The 21,392-nt window shown below is 37.7% G+C and overlaps 3 protein-coding genes across 6 annotated transcripts in view; 1 reads left to right on the forward strand and 2 right to left on the reverse strand.

Moving 5' to 3' along the window:
- The window catches only part of LOC112560351 (E3 ubiquitin-protein ligase RFWD3-like), a 12,173-nt gene extending 2,281 nt beyond the window's left edge, over positions 1-9,892 (forward strand). Inside the window, exons 5-13 of the mRNA XM_025232163.1 lie at positions 441-619; positions 1,364-1,490; positions 5,823-5,924; positions 6,115-6,278; positions 6,627-6,830; positions 7,443-7,537; positions 8,152-8,243; positions 8,612-8,788; positions 9,545-9,892. Of these exons, the coding sequence (XP_025087948.1) occupies positions 441-619; positions 1,364-1,490; positions 5,823-5,924; positions 6,115-6,278; positions 6,627-6,830; positions 7,443-7,537; positions 8,152-8,243; positions 8,612-8,788; positions 9,545-9,694 (1,290 nt within the window). The 3' untranslated portion in view covers positions 9,695-9,892. The remainder of the gene's footprint in view (positions 1-440; positions 620-1,363; positions 1,491-5,822; positions 5,925-6,114; positions 6,279-6,626; positions 6,831-7,442; positions 7,538-8,151; positions 8,244-8,611; positions 8,789-9,544) is intronic.
- Positions 1,646-5,679, reverse strand: LOC112560352 (putative nuclease HARBI1). Its single transcript, XM_025232164.1, has 4 exons — positions 4,258-5,679; positions 3,475-3,739; positions 3,064-3,336; positions 1,646-2,590 (listed from the first exon to the last, which is right to left on the reverse strand). The coding sequence occupies exons 1-3, from the start codon at positions 4,783-4,785 to the stop codon at positions 3,065-3,067; spliced, it is 1,065 nt and encodes a 354-aa protein (XP_025087949.1). The 5' UTR covers positions 4,786-5,679; the 3' UTR covers positions 1,646-2,590; position 3,064.
- A 445-nt stretch (positions 9,893-10,337) lies between the features above and the next one.
- The window catches only part of LOC112560465 (homeodomain-interacting protein kinase 2-like), a 40,512-nt gene continuing 29,457 nt past the window's right edge, over positions 10,338-21,392 (reverse strand). For all 4 annotated transcript variants that reach the window (XM_025232339.1, XM_025232337.1, XM_025232338.1 and 1 more), the window contains one exon: positions 10,338-21,114. In XM_025232339.1, the coding sequence (XP_025088124.1) occupies positions 20,709-21,114 (406 nt within the window). In that variant the 3' untranslated portion in view covers positions 10,338-20,708. The remainder of the gene's footprint in view (positions 21,115-21,392) is intronic.

Below are 21,392 nucleotides of genomic sequence, written 5' to 3' on the forward strand. Positions count from 1 at the left end.
GCTTGTTGTAAGTATTGCAGAACTATGACACATTAAAACTAAAAAAGTAAAGTTTGTTGTATTAGCTCATTTAGGTACCAAAGTTGCTATTTTTGCTTGTTCAGCACAAAAATTTTGAAATCATTAATGGTTGGAATTTTTTTTAAAGGCAACTCATTTTTCTTCTTCTTCTTGTTCCTATTCACCCCAAGTGGAGCATAGGGCTGCAACCACACCCTGCCATTGGAGCCGTTTCTGGGCATCCCTTTCCCGTTAGGACCATGTCGTGCCAGCTCTCATTTATTATCAGACTTTATTATTCCCGAGTTGTGATTTATGGTTTATCTTTTTCCTCAGAAGATACCTTTGTGTAGTTATCTAAGAAGATATTTGTCGGTGGATACATAGTCTTCTATTCTGGGCAGTTCTGATGAATGATTATCATTTTTGTAACAATGCAGATGATAGATACTACAGAGCGAGATAGAGCTTTGAAAGATCTAGAACGAGAGCGTGAACTTCGCCGGCAGTCAGAGCTGGAGGCTGCCCAGTCTCGTTTACATTATCAGCAGGTTGCAAATCAGGTCAGGCTTCTTCAGGAAGAGATTGACCGCTTGAGGGCAGAGCTGAATATTTTAAGGTCAGTACATGCAGGACCACATAACGTCAGGGTTAAATTTGAAGACAGAATTGTTAAAGACTTGTTTTTCATTGAATCACTATGGGCTTTAATGTTAATTAAATATTTTATGTGTTTGATATAGTAAACAATAAAATACTGGTGGGAGGAGTAAAAGCCTTCGTTTCAAGTTGATCGTGGGAACATCAGCAGAAATTCTGCAGTAGTAAAAGCACTTGGCATGCTCAGATTTAGTCTTGCTTTAAAAGATCTTTTTATGGCTTTTTATTCCATTTTTATTAGTTTTCTGGACTCTAAATTAAATAGGCTTCATCAAAATCAAGATGTGCTACTCAAACATGATACTCTAAAGTGTGGGAAGTCATTAACCCTCTTAGCACTGTGGGCCACAATCGTGGCTTTGCCAGGAAGCATGGAGAAGGCGATTTTCATTACTGTTGCCGCCAAGTTCAAGTTTTCTCCTTTCCAAAAATGTATAGATTTCTTGGTCTGATGTTTACCTCAGAGCAGCAATAATAAAAAACAAACTTCACCCACTGTTGTCTTCAGTCTTTAGTTGTAAGCCAGTCATTGTAATGTATTTTTATGTGGTGCAAATAAGGTTAATAAATTTGCTTAGTTTGTGCAACTGCCAAAAAAGTTGTTTATATTCTTGCATATATTGATATATTTAAAATTTTTGTCCATGAAATACCCTGTTCATCAGTATATTAAATTATATTGATTATAAATAATATATTGCAGGTCACAGAAAGGCGCTTTATCTGTGTCATCCACATCACAAGCTGGTCACTCTCTCTCCCAGCGACACTCCCAATCATCTCATCTCCCTGGGCAGTTTATCTTAGACAAGACCGTGAAGATCTGGGAGGTTAGTTACCAACTGGGAGATCCAAGCTGGTGTCAGTTAGCTACATGATTGTGCATGTGTTGCTTGGATTTTCTAAGTTTCATTGTGAGACATCCTTAACATTTTATGGAGTAAAGCCATATTTTGCCATCCTGATCCCTTTATGAAACTAGAAGTAAAATTAAACAGTTTATTGGAAGCCTCGTCATATAAAGCATTAAGTAATGAAAAAAGCGTGTAGAAGTGATATTTTGTCATAACTGTTTATCAAATTTCATTGACACAGTGTGACATGTGTACACCCATGATAATGATTAAAACAATTTGACATCAGGGATCAAGATAACAATAATATTAATACATGAACATAGATATTTTTTCCACAAATGGTAGTTAAGTTACTTGGGGATCTGAAACTGACAGTTTTATCTAAGTGTGTGATATGCGCCAGCAATTTTAACTGGGTATGAAACCCTTTTGCATTTTATGAATGGGAAATATAGTTTATTCCTTGAGGAGCATAGGGCCACAACAGATTGGGAATTATATAAGTATATAAATAAGGAATACATGTAGAGGTAAAATTGCTTTTAGTAATATCTACTGTTGCTGCAGATGATGATGATAAACCAACAATAATCATAAAAAAAACATTTAATGTAGAACATTTCCTTGCTTAGGAATGAGTTCAGTATCCAACAGGGGCCGAAGTCTCGTTGCTTGGGCATTTTATGCATTGCTTAACCTCAAACCTCCTGTAAGCTGGCCTGTTGCCAGGCAAGTGGCATGCCTCATGCCTTGTCACCCATTTCACCACACTGTAGGTCTTGTGCTGTTGACATTTACAAACGCTGCCTTGACACCCCCACCCCCCCCCCCTTGACACTCCGACCCTTTGGGAAACACCTGGGAAAATCCACGCGTGCGCATTTGCAAACCAAGGACATCTTTTCATCAATGCATATTATTATGTCTGTAATGATGAAACTACATCAAAGTTAGGCACTGCTGTGCTGAAACCAACTGCTGTTACTAAATGTGTTGTTTTATAAACAGGTAAAAAGAAAAAAAGAGGGCAAACTCGAAACTCTGCTTTTGGAAGTCCCCTTGGGGAAGAGTACCTGAAATCAGAAATTGAAAAAAAATAAATCTATGATTGAATTAAATCCATTGTCGAACTCAACAAACTGCGGATGGACGTCCTCCAAAAAACTTTGCTCAGGGAAGATGATAAATCTAATACAGATATTTTCTGACCATGTCACATATGTATGATATGGCATAACTTCTACAGATATTTTGACAAAAATAATAAAATGTCTTTATGTTAGAGATGTACTTCGCACGATGAATGGATGTGATATCTTTTCCACACTTTCATCTCAAAACTATTCCGCAGTAAAATTATGAAGCCAAGAAATACAAATCTCTCTTATTTCCAACAATGACATGATGCACATTGTACAATCTTAAATTAATATCAATGATAAAGGGGCTTGCATAAATAACTTATCACAAATCTCACCATGCACTGTTCAATGGACAATACCTTATTACTATTAACTATAAAGAAATATATAACTATGTTACAAACCTTAGAAGAACTGATCAACAAGTCTGTGTCTTGCAGCTTGACCTGCAGTAACTCGCATTCTTTCTGTTGCAAGATTCTGCTCAGGTACATTGTCCTCGAGTATATTGTACATATAGTCATTATCCTCATCCTCTTCATCTTGATCCTCTGGATCTTCCAGCTTCAGCATTCTTGCTTTATTACTTAACATCAGACATACTATTATAACATGGCATGCCTTCTCGGGTTCAAGCCGGAGACCTCGCAGACAGTGCCATCTTCTTTTGGCAGCAGCTGTAAGGCAACATACACAAACACAGACTGTAACCAACATGCACCGACTATTGAAACAGAAAGTTAAATAAAACCAAATTAACCACAGCCAGTCTGGAATTTTACTAGTAATTTGAAATTGATGTACATTTCACATACCTATGGCTCTTTCTACTGTGCACCTTGTGGAAGTATGAGCTGCATTATACTTCCTCTCATGCCTAGTACTGGGATTCAGAAAGGGTGTCATAAGCCACTCTCTGATCATGTAACCACTGTCACCAAGCATGACACCATCCACTGGTTTTGGATGTGTCTCAAAAGCAGCAAAAATACTTGTCTGCCGAAGAACCCATGCGTCTTGAACGCTTCCAGGCCATTTTGCCACAGCGTCAATAAATAGCAAGTCAGCGTTGCAGATAACCTGATGAAATATATGTAAAGCAATTTATTAATAAACTATTCTTTTTCTCTTCATCTGCATCAGAATACTTTTTTTTTTTAAAGTTAATATGCATCATATTTGGCTAGCAAAGTTATGAAAAGCAAAAACTGGCTTAAAAACTCTAGGAAAGAGCAAACTGTGCAACTTTTTCTGTCAATAATCCCAAGAATAATAAGTTTTGAAGTGATACTCCACTGCAAAGTTCTGACTTCTTTTAACTATATCAGAAAATATGTGGGGTGGGCATGCTTTGACACACATTATGATATAACCAGTATACTTCATATACCTACAGCACTACACACTTTAACGAATATATAGTCAATAGTAACTACAAACATTTTGTGTGAAATGTTGATGCTAGTGTGCATTATATAATAGTAATAATACTACAAATAAGAACATTAATGAAAAGCTCATATCGAGCATTTTCTCAATGCGCTACACAAAAGACATTCAAAGAATTGAGAAAAATAAAGTGCAATATAAAATTTTACCTGAACATTGATCGAATGGAAGTTTTTCCTACAGATGTATTCATGTTCGTGTTTGAGCGGTGCTTGAATCCGTATGTGGGTGCCGTCAATGCATCCCACAACGTCGGGAAATCCTCCGAGCTTCAGAAATTTCGCCTTTTGTCTGTCGGCTTCCGGTTGATCGGGAAATACAATCCACCTGTGAGCCCGATCTAGCAGAGCTCTGGTGACCCGGTCAATGATCCGGCCAGCCGTCCTTTGGGTGACACCCACGAGATGAGCACACACGTTCTGATAGGCGCCCGTCGCGTAGAAACTCAGAGCCAGACACACTTGCGATGTCGCCGCGACGTTGCGCCCCCGATTGGCATTGACCAAGTCCTCTTGTATGTCATCCACGATCTCTAGGACGTCACTTCGTCGAAATCTTAATCGCCGATAAAATTCTGCGTCGTCCCACGAATCGATGGGATTAGTTCGATCGCGAAATACTCTGTTTCTGCGAAGATTTCTCTCCGCTTCATACAGCATGGAGTAGGTGGCAGCCATGTTTGGCGAGCCTCGCGCGAGGTACAGGCGGGGAGGGTGTCTCTACAGGTAGGGTCGGCAGGCGAGGGGGATGGCCTGTCTACATGTGGGGTCGGGCGGCAAGGGGGACCGACATTTGAGACGAGATTTAACCTTTGACGACACCTAAGGGGCCTCGCAGCGCGACAAGACTTCGGCCCCGGGAGGAACACGTACTCAGTAGCTCTGTGCTTATGCACGTTTGGGAGTGGGATTAATATGTCTGGAGTATAAATGACCAGGAGAAATATACAGCACCACAGTTATCAACCAAAATAAACAAGGTGGTCACTGTATCAGATGATTGGGCGGAAGGGGGGATTTTATTCCAGACTCTGGGGGTAGAAAAGGGAAAGAAGCAGCTTCAAAATATGTCTCATCTTATACAACTAACACATGCTTATATAGGAGACACATTTGCATAGGCATTGGCACCTTGGCTGGTAGGGCTTCAATATCTCTTGATAGGCATCATGAAACCAGACTATGGAAGCAATGACAGCACAGCATGATCACTTAATAGTGCCAGAATAGCAGACCAGGAAGTTAATCGGGTACCTGCTTAGCATGGTCAGCTTTGCATTTACAAAAGCCAATTTTGAACCTTTTTTTGGTATTTTTGGGGAGGTGGAAAGGCCAATAAAGAGTGTCCAGTTAAGAAGGTCCCAAAGTGAAATAACTAAGTAGAAAATTAGACACCACATCTTGAAAGTGACATTGAATAGGAAAAAGATGATAGAAAAATATAAAAACAGTGCAAGCTGAAAGAACAAACATTTATGACTGTAAAAACACATTCAGCACTATCATACATTTTGGAGATTGGTTGTGATTTCCATTCATCACATCCTTACTTGATGCAGAAGCAGTGTTTAGGAAATGTAAGTTTTGATGTTTGTGTTTGACAATCAAAACAGTTCTGTCTCATATACTTCAGAGATTAGTTATGATTGGCATCCAAAATATCCTTGCGTGGTGCAGAAGCCATTTTAAGGAAAACAAGTTTTTGATGTTTGCAGGGAGGTCAGTGTCGGGTGCTGGCATACAGTCCATCAATTGCAGCACTAGTGATATCCCAGCCATCTTCAAGTTCCTTATTTCCAGGCTTTGGCATCAAAAAGGTAAAAATCAAATTGTAAAAGTACTTTTGGACAAACTAAAAGCATGTCATGAAGCCTTGTAGCAGTCTGTACATGAGACACTTAACTATCTTACGTCTTGCCAAATTTTTTGAATATTTCATGAAGTGAAAAAAAGAACCAGGCTTGCATCATTTTTTTATGCAGCTGCATTATTTGGTCATTTTTGCAGTTGAACGCCTTAGACTTCAAAACATCTAGTTACCTCACTGTGCATCAGAAAGCCATTCGCTGCATAGCTTTTCACCCAGAAGTGGATGATGGAATGCTTTTGTCCTGCTCCATGGACAAAACTGTCAAACTGACCAGTGTTATAACAAGTAGTGTTGTACAGATGTAGGTATTTGGTTCAATTTTGGGGTGATAATTTTAAAATTTGTAACTAAATATTTGTCTTGGACAAGCTGGTATTCATGTTGATAAGCATTTGTGCATGTGCATGCATTTTAGTTACACATTATTCATCTGAGGTCATCTGAAGATGGTTTCACTCTTGTGCATGTTTTTATTTTTTTTCAAAGTACTGTTGATTGCTATCCAGTTCTTCTTCACTAGATTTTGTTTCCTGTTATTAATACGAAAATTTTAGCATAGCCTGTATGTTAATTAATTTTTAACTTCATTATTTCAATTTGGTCATAAACTTTTTTTCCCTCTCTCTCATTTCTTGTGGTTGTTTCTCAGCTACAACCTGGCTTTTCCTGCCTGGAGCTGTGAATGGCATTCAGAGGACCCAAACTATTTCTACGTTGGGCAGCAGAGTGGATCAGTGTATGAATTTGACATACGCAACACTGCTGAACATGTGCGAGAACTCAACTCTGAAGGTAGCAAGTCACCAGTAGTATCTCTTCAACATGTGTCACATGATATCATCTCTGCTTTCCGGCAAGTACACGCATCATTTGAACTATGTCTTGGTTTTTATTGCTGTACACACCTTTATTTTGTCCTTGTTAAAGTCTAAGCTATACTGCTGAGGTTAGTATCTAAGGTAAAAGTTTAGAGATTAATTTTGTAATAAAACATGTTAGCAAGATTTGAAATTCAGCTTTTACAGAATTGTCTATTAACAGTCTGAGTGCCCTGATTTGTATCCTATCTGTCTATAGACTGCACATTTGATGAATTCTGAGAGATAAAAGCTTTCATTATAAAATATCATTTAAAAACAATTTTAAACTATAAAAAGCATGAAGAAGCTGTTTTTGATTCATCTTTAAGCAAACCTAGAATGAAAAATACAGACAGACAATCAAAAGAAAAATTGTACAGAATTAGTTTCTATTTGATTATCACCTTGAGATAAAAAAACATGATCATCATTGTTTTTACCAAAGAAGAATTATCACGGCCATTGCTTTCTTTATTGGTCTGTTTTTTTAATTTAAGGGAAAAAACCAGCATGGTATTCTAAAGTCTTTAAATTGTTCAATCATAAGACTGCCAGCATATTACTAGTTACTTAATGGCTTTCATTGTTTTTTTTTTTTTCAAAAGACCTGGAGGTCTAATAGTTGGCCAGCTTGACCGCATTTCCTTCTATGAAAACAAACCTGAGAATGAGTCCAGGCTGCACATACTACCTCTGGAAGGTAAAACTTTCAAATTTTTTTTATATTTTGTCTATTTTTATTAATGCCAGTTTCATTTGTAATGCATGCAATCAGATTTACTGTCTAAATATAGTACAAATGGATTTTTCACCCTTGTTTTATGATATTGTAAGGTTAATCAGAATGGACAATTTCATATTAGGGCCAAATTATTGTTACATCATTGTAATATGACGAATGTACGCTTACCTTGCATATGCACGACATATTACACACACAATGCTCAATGAACACCCCACACCACTACCCACCCCTACCCCCCAAAGATGACGATGAAGATGAAGAGTTTTGTAGGTGAATCGAATTGAAGAGGCACAAGTTCAGAGGAATGTCACTGAGAGAGTTACAAAGAAGATGGCGGAGAAGACTGTTGTGTTTCCCACTCACTTGGCCATTTTTAGAGCAACTGCTTTTCTCTTATATGATGTCTTTTTCTGCTCCAAGTGACGTGGAACAAATGATGCAAACAAGACGTTAGACACAAGACACCATTCGTACATAAAACAATACAAGACCTACCACAATTCACTACAATCATGTGTGTGCTTACTTTACTTTAAGAAACTTAGATATTTTTGGTTGCATTTTGACAGGCAATCTTACTAGTTTGTGCATGGAGCGTCCCACAAGGCATATGCTGGCAAGTTTTAGACCTACAAGCAAACACCCAACAGTACGACACCAGGTAGTAAAATAGTATACAGAATAGTTAGTCTTTTTAAGTTCTTGAAAACGCGAGTAACATTTGACTTTTGCCACTTTTTTTTAAAATGAATTGTTAAATTGATTTTATCTTATGCTACCTCTGTTTTATCGGAAATGAAAGTACCTAAGGACCTGGTGTTTCTTGGGAGACAAATTAGGCTTGTTGGCTTGCATGATCTCCCTTTGTTTTGGGATAGGCTTGTATTTTTTAGCTGTCTATTTATGTGCCAAATGCAAAATGTGGACTAAATATTTTGTTTCTCAAATGGCTATACACAAGCATTGTTGTCCTGATAAACCATTGGTAGAAAGTGGTCAAAATACTGACTGGGATGACTGTTTCTTCAGGTGTGTGAGCTCAGCAGCACCACAACAGATGGGGGACAGAGTATGATATCATGCAACCCTATTCAAACATTCCATGGGGGAAGGTCCCAATCTGTCCTTGCCCGCACCTTATTGACACACCATGTTGGTGATCCTTCGCGGCTTCTGGTGGTGGCTGGAGATGAACCTTCAGAGAGTGTAAGTTCTCTTTGTATCTGTCAGTTTGCCGACTAACAGGTGTGACAAAATTAGTAACACATCCTAACAGCATTTATGCTAAATTAAAAGTCATGTTGCAGTAGAGTTACAGACATAAAGACTGTCACAACCTTCAGAAAATACAAATCTCAGAAAGCATTTCTTCAAGCTTGACATTTTAAAAATCCAGTTTGACATCACAATATAATCTCCTAACACCAACTCACAATCTGCCACATGCAGGTGCGTACACACACACACCAGACAGATCTGGGATTATTTAGAATGAAGAAAAATTCATGGGGGAATTAATATGAAAGCCAACTATGCAATAACACAGGGATGTGTGTTTTCCCTTACATGAATAAATGAAAATCCCCTATTAAATAGTGCTAAAACAGTCCACTGGAGGTGAGGAGAAAAAAAATTAGTTTAGCAATGGACATATGCAGTTGCTTCCTTTTGGTTCTTTCCCTATTATTCTTCCCCTGTTATCCACTCTATTTCAATAGTGCCTCTAATATTCTTCTTTAGAGTTGTGCCAGAGATGCACATGGACCTAAGCATCATGGTGATTGGTTGTTTAACCATAAGCTTTTACATCTACTTTGCAAATCGCAGCATGATCTTTTAACAAATAGATAAATTTGTAGATAATAAATCATAAATGTATGTAAACATACCTAATGTAAATAATATCACCTCTATGCCAACCTTGTTTTCTGCCTAAGTTCAGTTCAGTTTTATATTTTGCAGATACACATATGGGATGCAGCATCAAACCGACTTTTACAGCGTTTGCCAGTTGAGGGCATTCCCTTGGACTTCACTCATTTTGTCATAAATAACCAAGACTACCTTGTAGGCTTGACAGAAAAAAAACTCAAAGTTTATCGATGGAACTGATGTGCATGTTTGTATATAAAGGTGTGGTTTTTTTTTGAAGGTGTCCAAAATTCAGCATGCAGCTTAAGTGACTACATCTGTGGTGTAGAAAAGTACCTGAACTTTGTGTGTGTGCGCTTGCGCCCGCATGCTTGTGTGTGTGAATTGTTGGCAATTAAGATTGGCTGTAACAAAGAATCTTTGGGAAATAAAGACTGTCGAATATTTAAACGATTTATCCTTAAATTGTAAAGTGTTGGAAGCAAATATTACAGTTTTTGTATGTTGAATAGAGGATTATGGTGATGATGGTGGATTCTAAATGCAGCTTTATCACTTTGTCATTGTGTTTGTGATCCTGCTTGTCTTTTAGCAGATATGCATAAACTAGGGTTGGGTGGAGGGTGGCAAAATATTGGCCTGCACCATCAGTCATGCATAAATCATTATCATTAAAATATGCTGTTCAAAATTCACCTCACCCAAGTGGGAATAATGTCCTTGAAGAGAATAAGGAAAGGCAAGCTGCTAAGATTTTGTCAAAGAATCGAGCCCAAGCAGAAAGATGTACAGTGAGCTTGATTGCATGCTAGATAAATCACACTATTATATTATTCAAGCACACATACAACACCAACACACAAAGTACACTAAAACTCAGAAATCAAGGATATCCATATTTTATTCCCCTATTGTTCCCGATGCATTTTCAATTCTATTTATGACAATACAGCATAGCACACGTGTAACAAAGCTGTGAATCAGAAAATTGAGAAAACTGGGATACAAACAAACTTTTCCAAACTTTTTTTTTTTTAAAGCCACAAAGAACAGGCTGAATATTGCACACAAATATACAGTACCACTAAAGTATGTGATAAGAACATGCAGCATCAATAACTACTGCCCAGCTAGTTCAAAGGAAGACAAAGCTCAAAATTTCACAAATTTTTGAAAACCAAATCAAAAGTTAATTCAGTCTGTAGAATTTTATTCCTTAAAACACTAGATTAACTTGAAGTAAGGGTTGGGGAAATGGAGAACTGGAAACCCTGACACTTGTAAGTGCTTGTTTTGAGGGGTGGTGTCGAGGAAGAGTATTTTGGAAACTCTCTCCTCCAGTGTTTATCTAGGGTTGGTGGGAAAGATGCCTATCCAAATGTGCTAGAAAAAGAAAATATCAAATTATGTCCTGCTAAAGATTTAAGAAAAAGATCTATCTGGCAAGAAAATCTAAAAAGAAAAAGTGGATTGAATAATTGCAGCAGATGAAACAAGTGTTTAATTCTAGAAATTTGTGTTTAAAAAATGATAAACATTATTAAATGATTTATAACCACACACACATATATACACACACACCCATGCTATGCTGACTAGATAAATATGAATAACTGTTAAATAAATGAAAGAAAAAAAATAAGCTGTACATGGGTCTGTGCTCTCTGGCTGTTTCATGGCTTACGGGGACAAAACACACACCCCTGGACAAAGACACCCCAGTCTCAAGGGTGGGAGGGTATCTGGGAATGTTTTAGACTTGATGACTTGGTAATGCAATCTCAATGCTCACAAAATCTTAGCTAAGAACTGGATTTAATATCAGAACTTCTCTGCCAACCATCACTCACCTAACTTTGATTATATTCTATGCACCATAAATTTGTAGTCAAATAACAATAAAACAATAGGAAAGATTTCTTCTCCTTTTAAAGTATTAGCTTTCAAAATTTTGGTACTAAAAGATTGGCAAGCAATTTTTTTGTTTAAAATTACTCTTATGCCTCAATGTCTCTCAAGAAAATTTTTTGACAACTGTTCGCAATCTGAACTAGCCAGAGAGGGACACTGTCACAATAAAATACAAAATAGTGGATTAACACACAACAAACTCCAATCCTAATAGATAAAGAAAGTGGCAAGAACTTAAAAAAAGGCACACAACTTAGAAACTTGTGTCATGTGAATAGGACCAAAGTGAGTAAAATGGGCAGAAGGGGAAAAAAGAGCTAAAAACAGTATGCATATACACAAACAGCAAGAAGTACTCCAAATAATACCAAAGGATTAACTTGTAATACCAAGCAACGAACAACAAAAAGTTTTAACAAAGACCAAAAGAAAAAAAAAACTACAGCCTTGTGATAAGCTTTCTTCTCTAAGAATTGCTGATGAGTAATAAATGCGTGAATCAAAAGATAAAGAGATCAAAATACATCTCCAAAATCATCACAAACGTCCTAGAGACAAGGATCAGGTATTTACCAAACCAGTGCACTTTCTCACTGAATCAATTTCAACAAGTATGCAGTTCATCATATTCATTTTTCTTTAAATCTACTAACCAAAATCCAGTTACAAGACGGGAAAGAATAACAAGGAAAAAGCAACTGTTAATTTTTTTCTGCTGTTTTACTGGAACTCTTGTGTGATGACAACATGACAGATTGCATTGTTATTTGTGTAATAGTAATATCCTTGAGTAGTGACACACAGTACTGTACTCCTGTTACGAGAGTGCACATGGCATAGTATGGTAAAGGGGAAAGAAACTCCTTTTTTTTAAAAAAATCATCTTTATATGCAACATCAGACTGGAGAGACCAAAAATATAGATTACTTTTTTCCTCTCTCTCTCATTCACACTTTGGCAGTATCATACAAGACATATACTTAATACATGCACAGCAACTTGGATGATGTGGTAAAAATGCACCAATGCCAAATATAAAGTTGAAAGGTAAACATCGGCAGGAAGATATATATTTATATATGTTTATAGGTATCCATATTTTACAAATCTTAACATGACAAAATATTTTACAATCATCTCTTGATGGGTTTTATCCCCAAGTTTTAAAGAGGAAGGAGGAAAAAACCCAAGCATTCTGTGTCAAAACACAACAGTGACAGCCTATATTACGAGGCATTCTTCCTGCGGAGTTTCTTTTCACCAATAATACGGTTGAGGTTAATGCAAGGAAGAGCACACTCCTTTCTGATGACTATGACAAACCAAGAAAAGATTACACTACACACCAGCAGACTGCCCACACACAAACAGCTCAAACTCAACTTGATTTCCTTTTTTTTTTGTGCTGCACCTGGCCAACTGACTGCCTGAATAGTAAGGATAACAAACCGTTAACCACTGAATGCCCACGTCAAATGCACAGCAACAGAGAAATCAACCAATACAAATGCAAAAATAGTTTGAGGTGAGGATGAAACAATTACCAAAACACTGAATCCACCTATAGGAAGAAATTCCTGTCTCATGCACGACTACAAGTAACCTGCAAAAAAACAAATTTTAAAGAAAAAGTTGTCCAAACGTCAATGAAGACGTGAGCCACTATCTGATAGATAACTTAAAGCACAATGTTGTATCACTGGACATTACAAATCCTGAACTCCAACACCACTAAGCACACACACTTGGGCCCTAAAGAGAAAGAGGGAGAACCACAAAAGAATATGTAAGTGACCTGATTTTAAATGCTGAAAGCAGAAAGGCAAAGAGCATCTGTCATCCACTCAATGAAAATGAGGTTGGCACCACCAACAAAATTTTTATTAATGTCTTTAAATGTTTTTTTTTTTTAAATTCAACAAAAGATGAAAAGATATTTTCATAGAACACTGAGACATCAAAATGTGAACAGAATCAAAACCTTGTCTCAATCTGTGGTGACCAAGCTGAAGCAGCATGCAGGTCTCTCTCTCTACCCTTCTCTTGATGTCTGTCCTTTTGCAGGACTAGCTGGAACAGAAGTCTCCAATGAATTCCTCTGAGTCACATGGTCTTCTGATAGTTGTCTTAGTCTTAGTCATCTTTTAAGTCCAGACTTGTATGCAGCTAGGCCATGCTGATCTGACACTCATCCCCATGATTACAACTGTTGTTAAGTGTTATGTACATGTGAGTGTTCGTAAGAGAGAGACAAACTGCAAAAATGAGAACTATGGTCACCAAAGTCCACAAGGAGGTGCCTGTTATCAACAAACCAACAAAATGAAAGGGTATTCAATAACATATCCATGAAATAGGCCAAACAATGGGGTCAATACTATGAAATGTGATTTCCATCCCAATCCACAACCTCATAACTTGTGACCATGCATAGATCCCGACTAAACTTGTGCGAATATGTCAATGCTGTGTGGTGAGGGAAACACTGTAGCATCTGAGAGAAGCCACTGTAAAACTGGATGGCAATAAACATGTCCAAACATGACTTCTGAAAAAGAACATCCTCCCAGAACAGGGTTAACAGCAAATCATCATGCAAGCTTCTAGGGAGAACTGTGAAACTTGATGCTGGATGTTACTTCAATATTATTCTCAAGGTTTAAAGAGAAATGTCACACATAATGAAGTTTTTTTGTGTTTTTTTTTAAGGAAGCACATAAACTGAAAACAGTGGCGCTCAAATTTGCTTGGCAATCTTGAATGGATGACTAAATAAATGCTAATCTGACGGGTTGTTACACAGGGTCTACACAGCCACCACGTCGCTGCACACCTGCCAAAGGTTTTCCTGTTTGAAACTCATTGCAGGTATCTGTACATGGGTGGCTACTGAAGAAAGTTCTTAAATCAGCAGGCTGACATGTGCCAAGCTCCTGTCTTTGTCTGCACACTGCACCTCCAGCTTTGGATCTTTCTTGAATGGACAGAGATCTGACAAGTATTTTCAGGTTTTAACACCTTCAAGCTCCAAACCAAGTGCCTAAATACCAAGAACTGCAATGCATAAGTCAGGAAAAAACATCCGAAAGCGGAAAAAAACCAAAAGCAAAAAGAACCCAAACTATCCGTCTACTGCAATATTCCTTTCAAAAGGTATAATATAATGAATGTAGATTTCATTCACACGTGCAGGAAAAATTCTACTAAATATGTAATTTACAAAAAATCTACACACCAATACAAATGAGTGGCATTCATGCTCATACAGAAAAATCGTTTGTGGATGGGAAGAAACAGTTACCCCCATCAAATAAGCTACATGGGAATAAAATATATAGTTCTACCAAATGACAAAATGTCTTGTACTTGTATACAGTCTTGTACTCAATTTTTACAGCTTGATGAGTGATATTCTGCTGGTGATAAGATGGGAGAGGGAGGACCCAACACCAATGTGGTGCTGGACTACAAGTGTCCAGTGTAATCAATACACAAACTATGACCCTTGATAGTTTATCTAATAACTGCTTAGCACCTTGTATCTCCACATCTCTCATGGACGTGCAAATGACTAATTTTGATTCATCTCTGAGACTCAGTTCTTTTTTTTCCCTAAGTGTAATACACCAGCTGATAAATAAGTAAATGGAAGTACACAGGTCTCTCCTCCACCCCACTACTCTTGTACCACCAAGGAAAAAACTCAAAGAAAAAAGTAACACAAGGGTTTCTGAGGAAAGAACCTTGTCTTAAAGGCCACTAATAATAATAATAATAAAAAATATCTAAAGGAGATTAAAACAAATTTCAGGACACTCCAGAGACATGATTAAATGACCCTTAATTTTCTGAACTTTTCACTGTGTCAATGGCAGGCTGCCTCCAAAGAATCTAATAGAAATACAACAAAACATTCTAGTGTGGCATTCTGTATTTGGCCCACCCTATATGAAAGTCACTACGCTTTAACAGCTCAAACCTTCAAAAGGGTTGCTGAAGTGGTGGAATAAAAGCTCTTCTATTTTATACATAAAATATCCATTAGTATACACAACTGAGCAGACAAACCACAATCAAAATGAGGGGGCGGTGGGAGAAGAGGTAGGCCTTACTATCACAAATTTCAGACACACATTCAGCTGTGTATTAAATAAAAATAACCAAATATCGCCTGCAGACTGTAACTGTTCCACATGCACAAGACTAAGCAATGTGACTGCAATCCTCCCTTCCACAATTATAGCTCTTCCATCTCTTCTTCCTACCTCCCCCATATCTCCTTTCTTTCCAGTTGGATTTGCACCGATACAAAAAAAAAAACAAACAACAAAACAACAAAAAAAGTCCCTATCATTTATAGCTAAGTCAAAAGAGTAAGAAGAAAAAAGCTTTTCAGCTCCAAACATTGCAAATATTCATAGAAAAAATTCTTTACTGCTGCTGGAAAAAAAAAACCCATGGAAATACATAGCATTAGAAAAATCTTTCTGCAGCAAATGCCCCTTTTATTTTTCAACTCTTTACTAGTTACCTGTCCTTCAAAATATCTACAAGAACCAATCCAGGGTTGAGAACAAAATCAGTGCTGGTATTCTGCCAACTTAATGGAATGTTTTGTTTGCTACTAGGACAGCACCAGTCCCTGGTCAACATGTAGAGACTTTGTTTTCCTAATTCAGGGAAGCTCTGGTAGAAAAACCCCTGCAAAGTCATTATATTTTTGACCCACCAATAATGGTGAAATCTAGCACATGTGAAATATAATTTATCATCAATTTACGCAGTACCACACAGATCATGAACTCTCTGCAATCACTGAAAGACTTAATGTAGTGTTAGATCATACACTTGACAAGGGTCAAAATTATTTTCATCTGATGCTCACCCTCACAGCACACAACCATTCGCCATATCAGAACTATCTATCAGCAAAGCTGCCCTTTCATTATTCTTTCTTAGCTGTGAACAATGTCCTGTATTAATAGGAATATTCAAGAATGAATGAAATAGAAAACATGAGTGGGAGAAAAAAAGAGTACTTGTGGCAAAGAGGGGTAGATAAAAAGAAAATGAGAAACAAAACTATGCATCCACCAGCACAGCAACATGTCTTGGAAAGAGCTACTCTTTGAGGCAACCAACCTAAGTTTTTCTTCATGGTAATTCAGCTAAGAACGTTACATGAACTGTCATACCCGTACATTTATTTATGTACTAATGGATTCTCAGCTTAACTCCTTACAGCAAAAAATCTGTTGAGATTTAAAAAATCCTCAATTTGTATTATAAATCCCTTTCATCCTACAGTCAAGCAGCAAACACATGACCATCCGTGATAAAAACAGTGCTTAATTCTGGTATTTTAACTTACACATATTAATTTCATGTGATATCAAGAACCAGCTCTCCAGACTAAATCTATAGATCATCAATCATTCCTATGTAAAAAAAGACATACTTTTTTTCATAAAAGATATTAAAAAGAGGCTATTCCAACATAAGTTCTTTCTCGTGGATATAGAAAAACAAAGGAGAGATCATTCCTACTGATTTAACATGGATCAGGGTTAGTTTCTGCCATTCTAAAACCACTTATCACTCAGCAGACAAGCACCAGGTACTGCTGTATACATTACACCCTGAAAACATGCTATAACAACAGCCTAAGATTTCTAACTGTACAAGACTATCTCCAATGGTTTACAAAAGCATGATGGTGGAATAAAAACATTGGCAACACAAAACAGCCTGTTCATTCCAAGTTATGGTGCAGTGTACAGCATCACACATCCTCAGCTGATTTCATGTTATGTTCATATTAACAGTGTCCAAAAAACAAACACAATAATATTAAAAATGCAAGTCTTCTATCAATACTTTAGTCATGAGAGAAAGGCACACACTGAACAAGCAGTGAGAACGAGATGAAGAAACCCACAAGCTGCTAGATACTTTATACCACAACAAATGTACGCACATTTGAAAATACCTTTTTTTAAAAAAAAACATTTAACAAAGAATAAAATTGACAGGGTAGAAGCAAGTTTGAAGATTCTAAAGTACAGATAAAGGCAATTCTATAATACACACAGACCACTACTGTCTATAAAGTACAGAGAGGTAAATCTACTATACACACAAACCACTACCGTGCACACCATTAACAGATCAAAGAAATGGAACAATTCTGGGCTAGTACTCTTAAATATATTAAAACATGCACATAACTTTGACCATAAGGAATAACATTCATCTACTGGATATGTCTGAAACCAAAATGAAACATTGTAAAGAGTAAAAGAAGAAAAAAACCAGCATAATAAAGGTCAAGTCCACTGTAAAGATAAGTGCACAAAGAAAAAAAATAAAGCAAATCTTGTCCACTACCCATTCAAATCACATGTCCCCTCTCCTCATCAAATCAGTCTGTCTACTATCAGACTAACTGCTGTTTGAAAGGGGATCTCAAGAATTCAAAGGCGCAAATGAAAAATCCCTGAAGACATCAGGTAGTTGGGGACTGTGGATGAACCTTCATCGTCAGTACCAAGCTTCGCTATTTGTCACTGTACATAAAGAGGTAAAGGAAACAGTTGCTTGCAAAACCTTCCTTTTCCTGGTAATGAAGACCCCAAATGTGCATACTTTTCTTTTCCTTCTTTTTCAAGCTGCCCAGCAAGGCATATGCTTATAGTAGCATGGGCTCAACATACTATCCCCACCCCCTCAATAGGGCAAAATCTAACTAGTAATCTGTCTGGCATTGTCCTTTAGATTTCTTCACCACAGACTCACTGGTCAAAAGCAAATACATTAAAAAAATTCCTGACAACAGTGCAAAAGGCACTTTTTTCCTAACTGGTGCAACACTACTGTGCTTGTAAACCAGCTATACAATTCATCTTTTCCTTGCGTGATCACAGAATTTGAAAATTGATAGCATCAAAAGGGACAGAGAGGGAAACTGATGACACAATAATACAAGATGTGCTATCTTCCTTTTCAAGCCTTCTTTTTTAAGTTATTTTTTAACTATTCATGGTTAAGACCTTTATCCTAATGATAGATTAACAGAACAATCCCTTCTTCACACACACACACACAAAATAAGCTGACTGGCATGTGGTTTCTTTAGAAAATTATTCACTTTCTTTAAGGCATTGCTAATAAAATTTTGTGAAGACCAAACTATTTTGTAAACATTCTAATGCCACAGCGCAAATTTTAGACATATTTACTATCCCTTTTATCACCAAAATAGTACTTCGTAATGATTCACACACATATTCATATGTTTTTAGAGACAGAAGTCTTGCTTGATTAACATAAAATCAAAGTTTTCTCTCTGCAGTAAAGCCTCATCCCACTTTAAATAATTCAAACTTCAAAATACTTGCTTAAGACTTCAAGCCAGAAAGCTCTTGCTGGACCAGAATTTTGCACATGAATGAAGATACCATACCACTCAAGCATGACATTGACATCTAAAAACATGGAATGTGCACATAAATCAACACACTTTTTTTGGCGGCTGTATTAAGGACAACAAACAAATTACTGAGGCCAATATCTCCCCATTTTTCTAATCAGTAGAACTGCTGAGAAACCCGTAGGCTTTTAACATGCAAGGCTTTAGTTCTCAGTACACTTTCATACATGTTAAATTTTTCACTCTTTCTGTATTCATGACATAAAAGACACAGCTTTCTTTATATCAAAGATTCTGCATCCTACCAGTAAAATATAAATATCAATCTAAGCATTCTTCTTTTCCTTGTACAGATTACAAGACTGCATTACATATTCTACAAATAAACTTTCTGGGCAGCTATTGTATTGCAACATACATGTGTTTATTGTTAGTGAGCAAGACACGAACAAGCACAAGGAGAAATTCACGTCCATTCCCTTGCCAGTGCAAGACAAATTAAAAACAAATTATTACAATAGCACCATTAAGAAAATACATTGGCTTGTCCTATTCCACTTCTATAATAGATTTACATCCACCAATTTGACAGATCAAAAGTCTTTTTGGAAAGGGTTGGGAGAAGGTTTAACCAATCAAATACACTTGCTCAATGCAATAAAGCTCTGTGTGTGACCTTCAACAAACCTGCAATGGAATTCTAGGTATAATTTCTCTTATTAATCTGGGCAGCACTTGAAGCCCACAGGCACAACAACTGCTCACAAACATCACCGATGTGCAAGCGTATCTTATGCATTGTAATCTTGCCAAAATGCCCCATTACAAAGAAAGAGGTGTGCTTGTTCTGCTTGATCTCAATCTCCTACATGTGAAATGACAAAACTTTTACGTCCAGAGATTTTGCAGGGGAGGAGATGGCTGCCCTAGTGCATACATATAATAAATTACCAAGAAATCTAGGAAAAAACCATTCTGGATTACAACAACCAGTGAGGACAACATACAATCACTGCCTAAAATGTCCTACCAAATGCAATCATTTCAGCTGCATAAAATACTGATGGCATGGCCTTCACTCATCTGACAGTCACACCTGATTTGCTATACATACAAACCCCTCACCTTCACCAAGTACTCCCAGTCTCCAAAACAAATCCTTAGAATTCTTGTCAAAAATTAAAAAAAAGTGGGTAATTCTTAAAAATAGTGTTTAATAAGCAAAAACATGTCTACGTCCAAGGAGTGCTTAAAAATGTCCACATAAGAAGTGTTACTTCAAAGTTTTTCTACTGGCTGATAAAAGAAAAAAAGAGTGAAATGATTGGTCCATTGGTGCTACTTATATAAGTGGAAACTTTTGACCAGTGAATCTAGGCTGCAGTTTGTAACTGTCACTACAACGTCACCCAAGAAAGAAAAGTTGCAGCCTCAGGAAAAGCAGGTCGAGGGCAAGCAATGTCAAATCCAGGCCAAAAAGAAGTTGCCAGTGAAGACATGCCACTGCCAAGCTTGTACAGTAAGAAAGCAGACCAGCAGGCAGATTCCCGTCCGGCAAAGTCTTGGCACTTAAGCCAGTGGCCATCCAAAATAAAACAAAACCAAAAAACAAAATGTGGGGAGAGGGGCGTGGAGCAGGGCTGGGTAGTTTTACTGATACACCAGTTGCCTAGCTCAAAAATGTTGGCACCACACAAGGAAAAGGTTATTAATTACAACTTTGTCCCTGACCTTTCCCAATGTCATTGCCCCCCATCTCAACATGCACACTTCCATTAAACCTCCCACCGCTACTTAAAACAAGCCTTCCTTTTGTTCTATCTCTTTCTCTCATCCACGACAACATAACCTTCACAGTCCCCAAAGCGTCTTAGTCTGATGAAAGATAATATTTGTCGCCACTCCAAACTATCTTAAGCAAAGTACTGGTACTGCCGTGGTTTGATTGGACTGATCTGGTAGGTAGCATAGACTCCGGTTGGAGGTGGGGCTGCAGAGTTGAGATAACTGGCAGAACTGGCAGCGTAGTGAGGATGGGGGTGTATCTGCCCAGCGTGGAAGGCAGGCAGTGTGGAGGTGTGCAGCACCGGGTGCATGTGCGCTGGAAGAGGGTGAGCGGCGTACTGCACATGGCGTGGGCTTTGGTGTGCCGGTGGGGGTGCCACCGATGGTGAGAATGGCCCGTATTGGCCCACGGTGGCTGTGGCAGCTGTGGCGGCAGCAGCGGTAAGGGCAGCCATCTGATGCTGCTGGTGGGCAGGTACAAGGTAATGATGAATTGGGCTTCCTTGCAAAGTGGCTGCTCCTGGCCGGTACTCACTGTAACAAAAAAAAGCTTCTATTTTATTGTTTACTGCACAATCTAAAGATGTTAAAGTGGGGTAGAAGGGGTGGGGATGAGGGATGGTTTGCCATTTGCTAAAGAAACAGATGGCAAAGTATTTGGACCCAAAGTCTGGAATTCTCTGCCACTGCATTTAAGGCATATCCAAGCAAGTGGAACTTTCAGAAACACCTTAAAGCAAACCTTTTACAGATAAATTTAACAGAATGACTCATCTAAATGTGTGTGTGTGATGTGCAATATAATCATTAAA

Source organism: Pomacea canaliculata, linkage group LG3 (assembly GCF_003073045.1).
Source record: "Pomacea canaliculata isolate SZHN2017 linkage group LG3, ASM307304v1, whole genome shotgun sequence".
Classification (NCBI taxonomy): domain Eukaryota; kingdom Metazoa; phylum Mollusca; class Gastropoda; order Architaenioglossa; family Ampullariidae; genus Pomacea; species Pomacea canaliculata.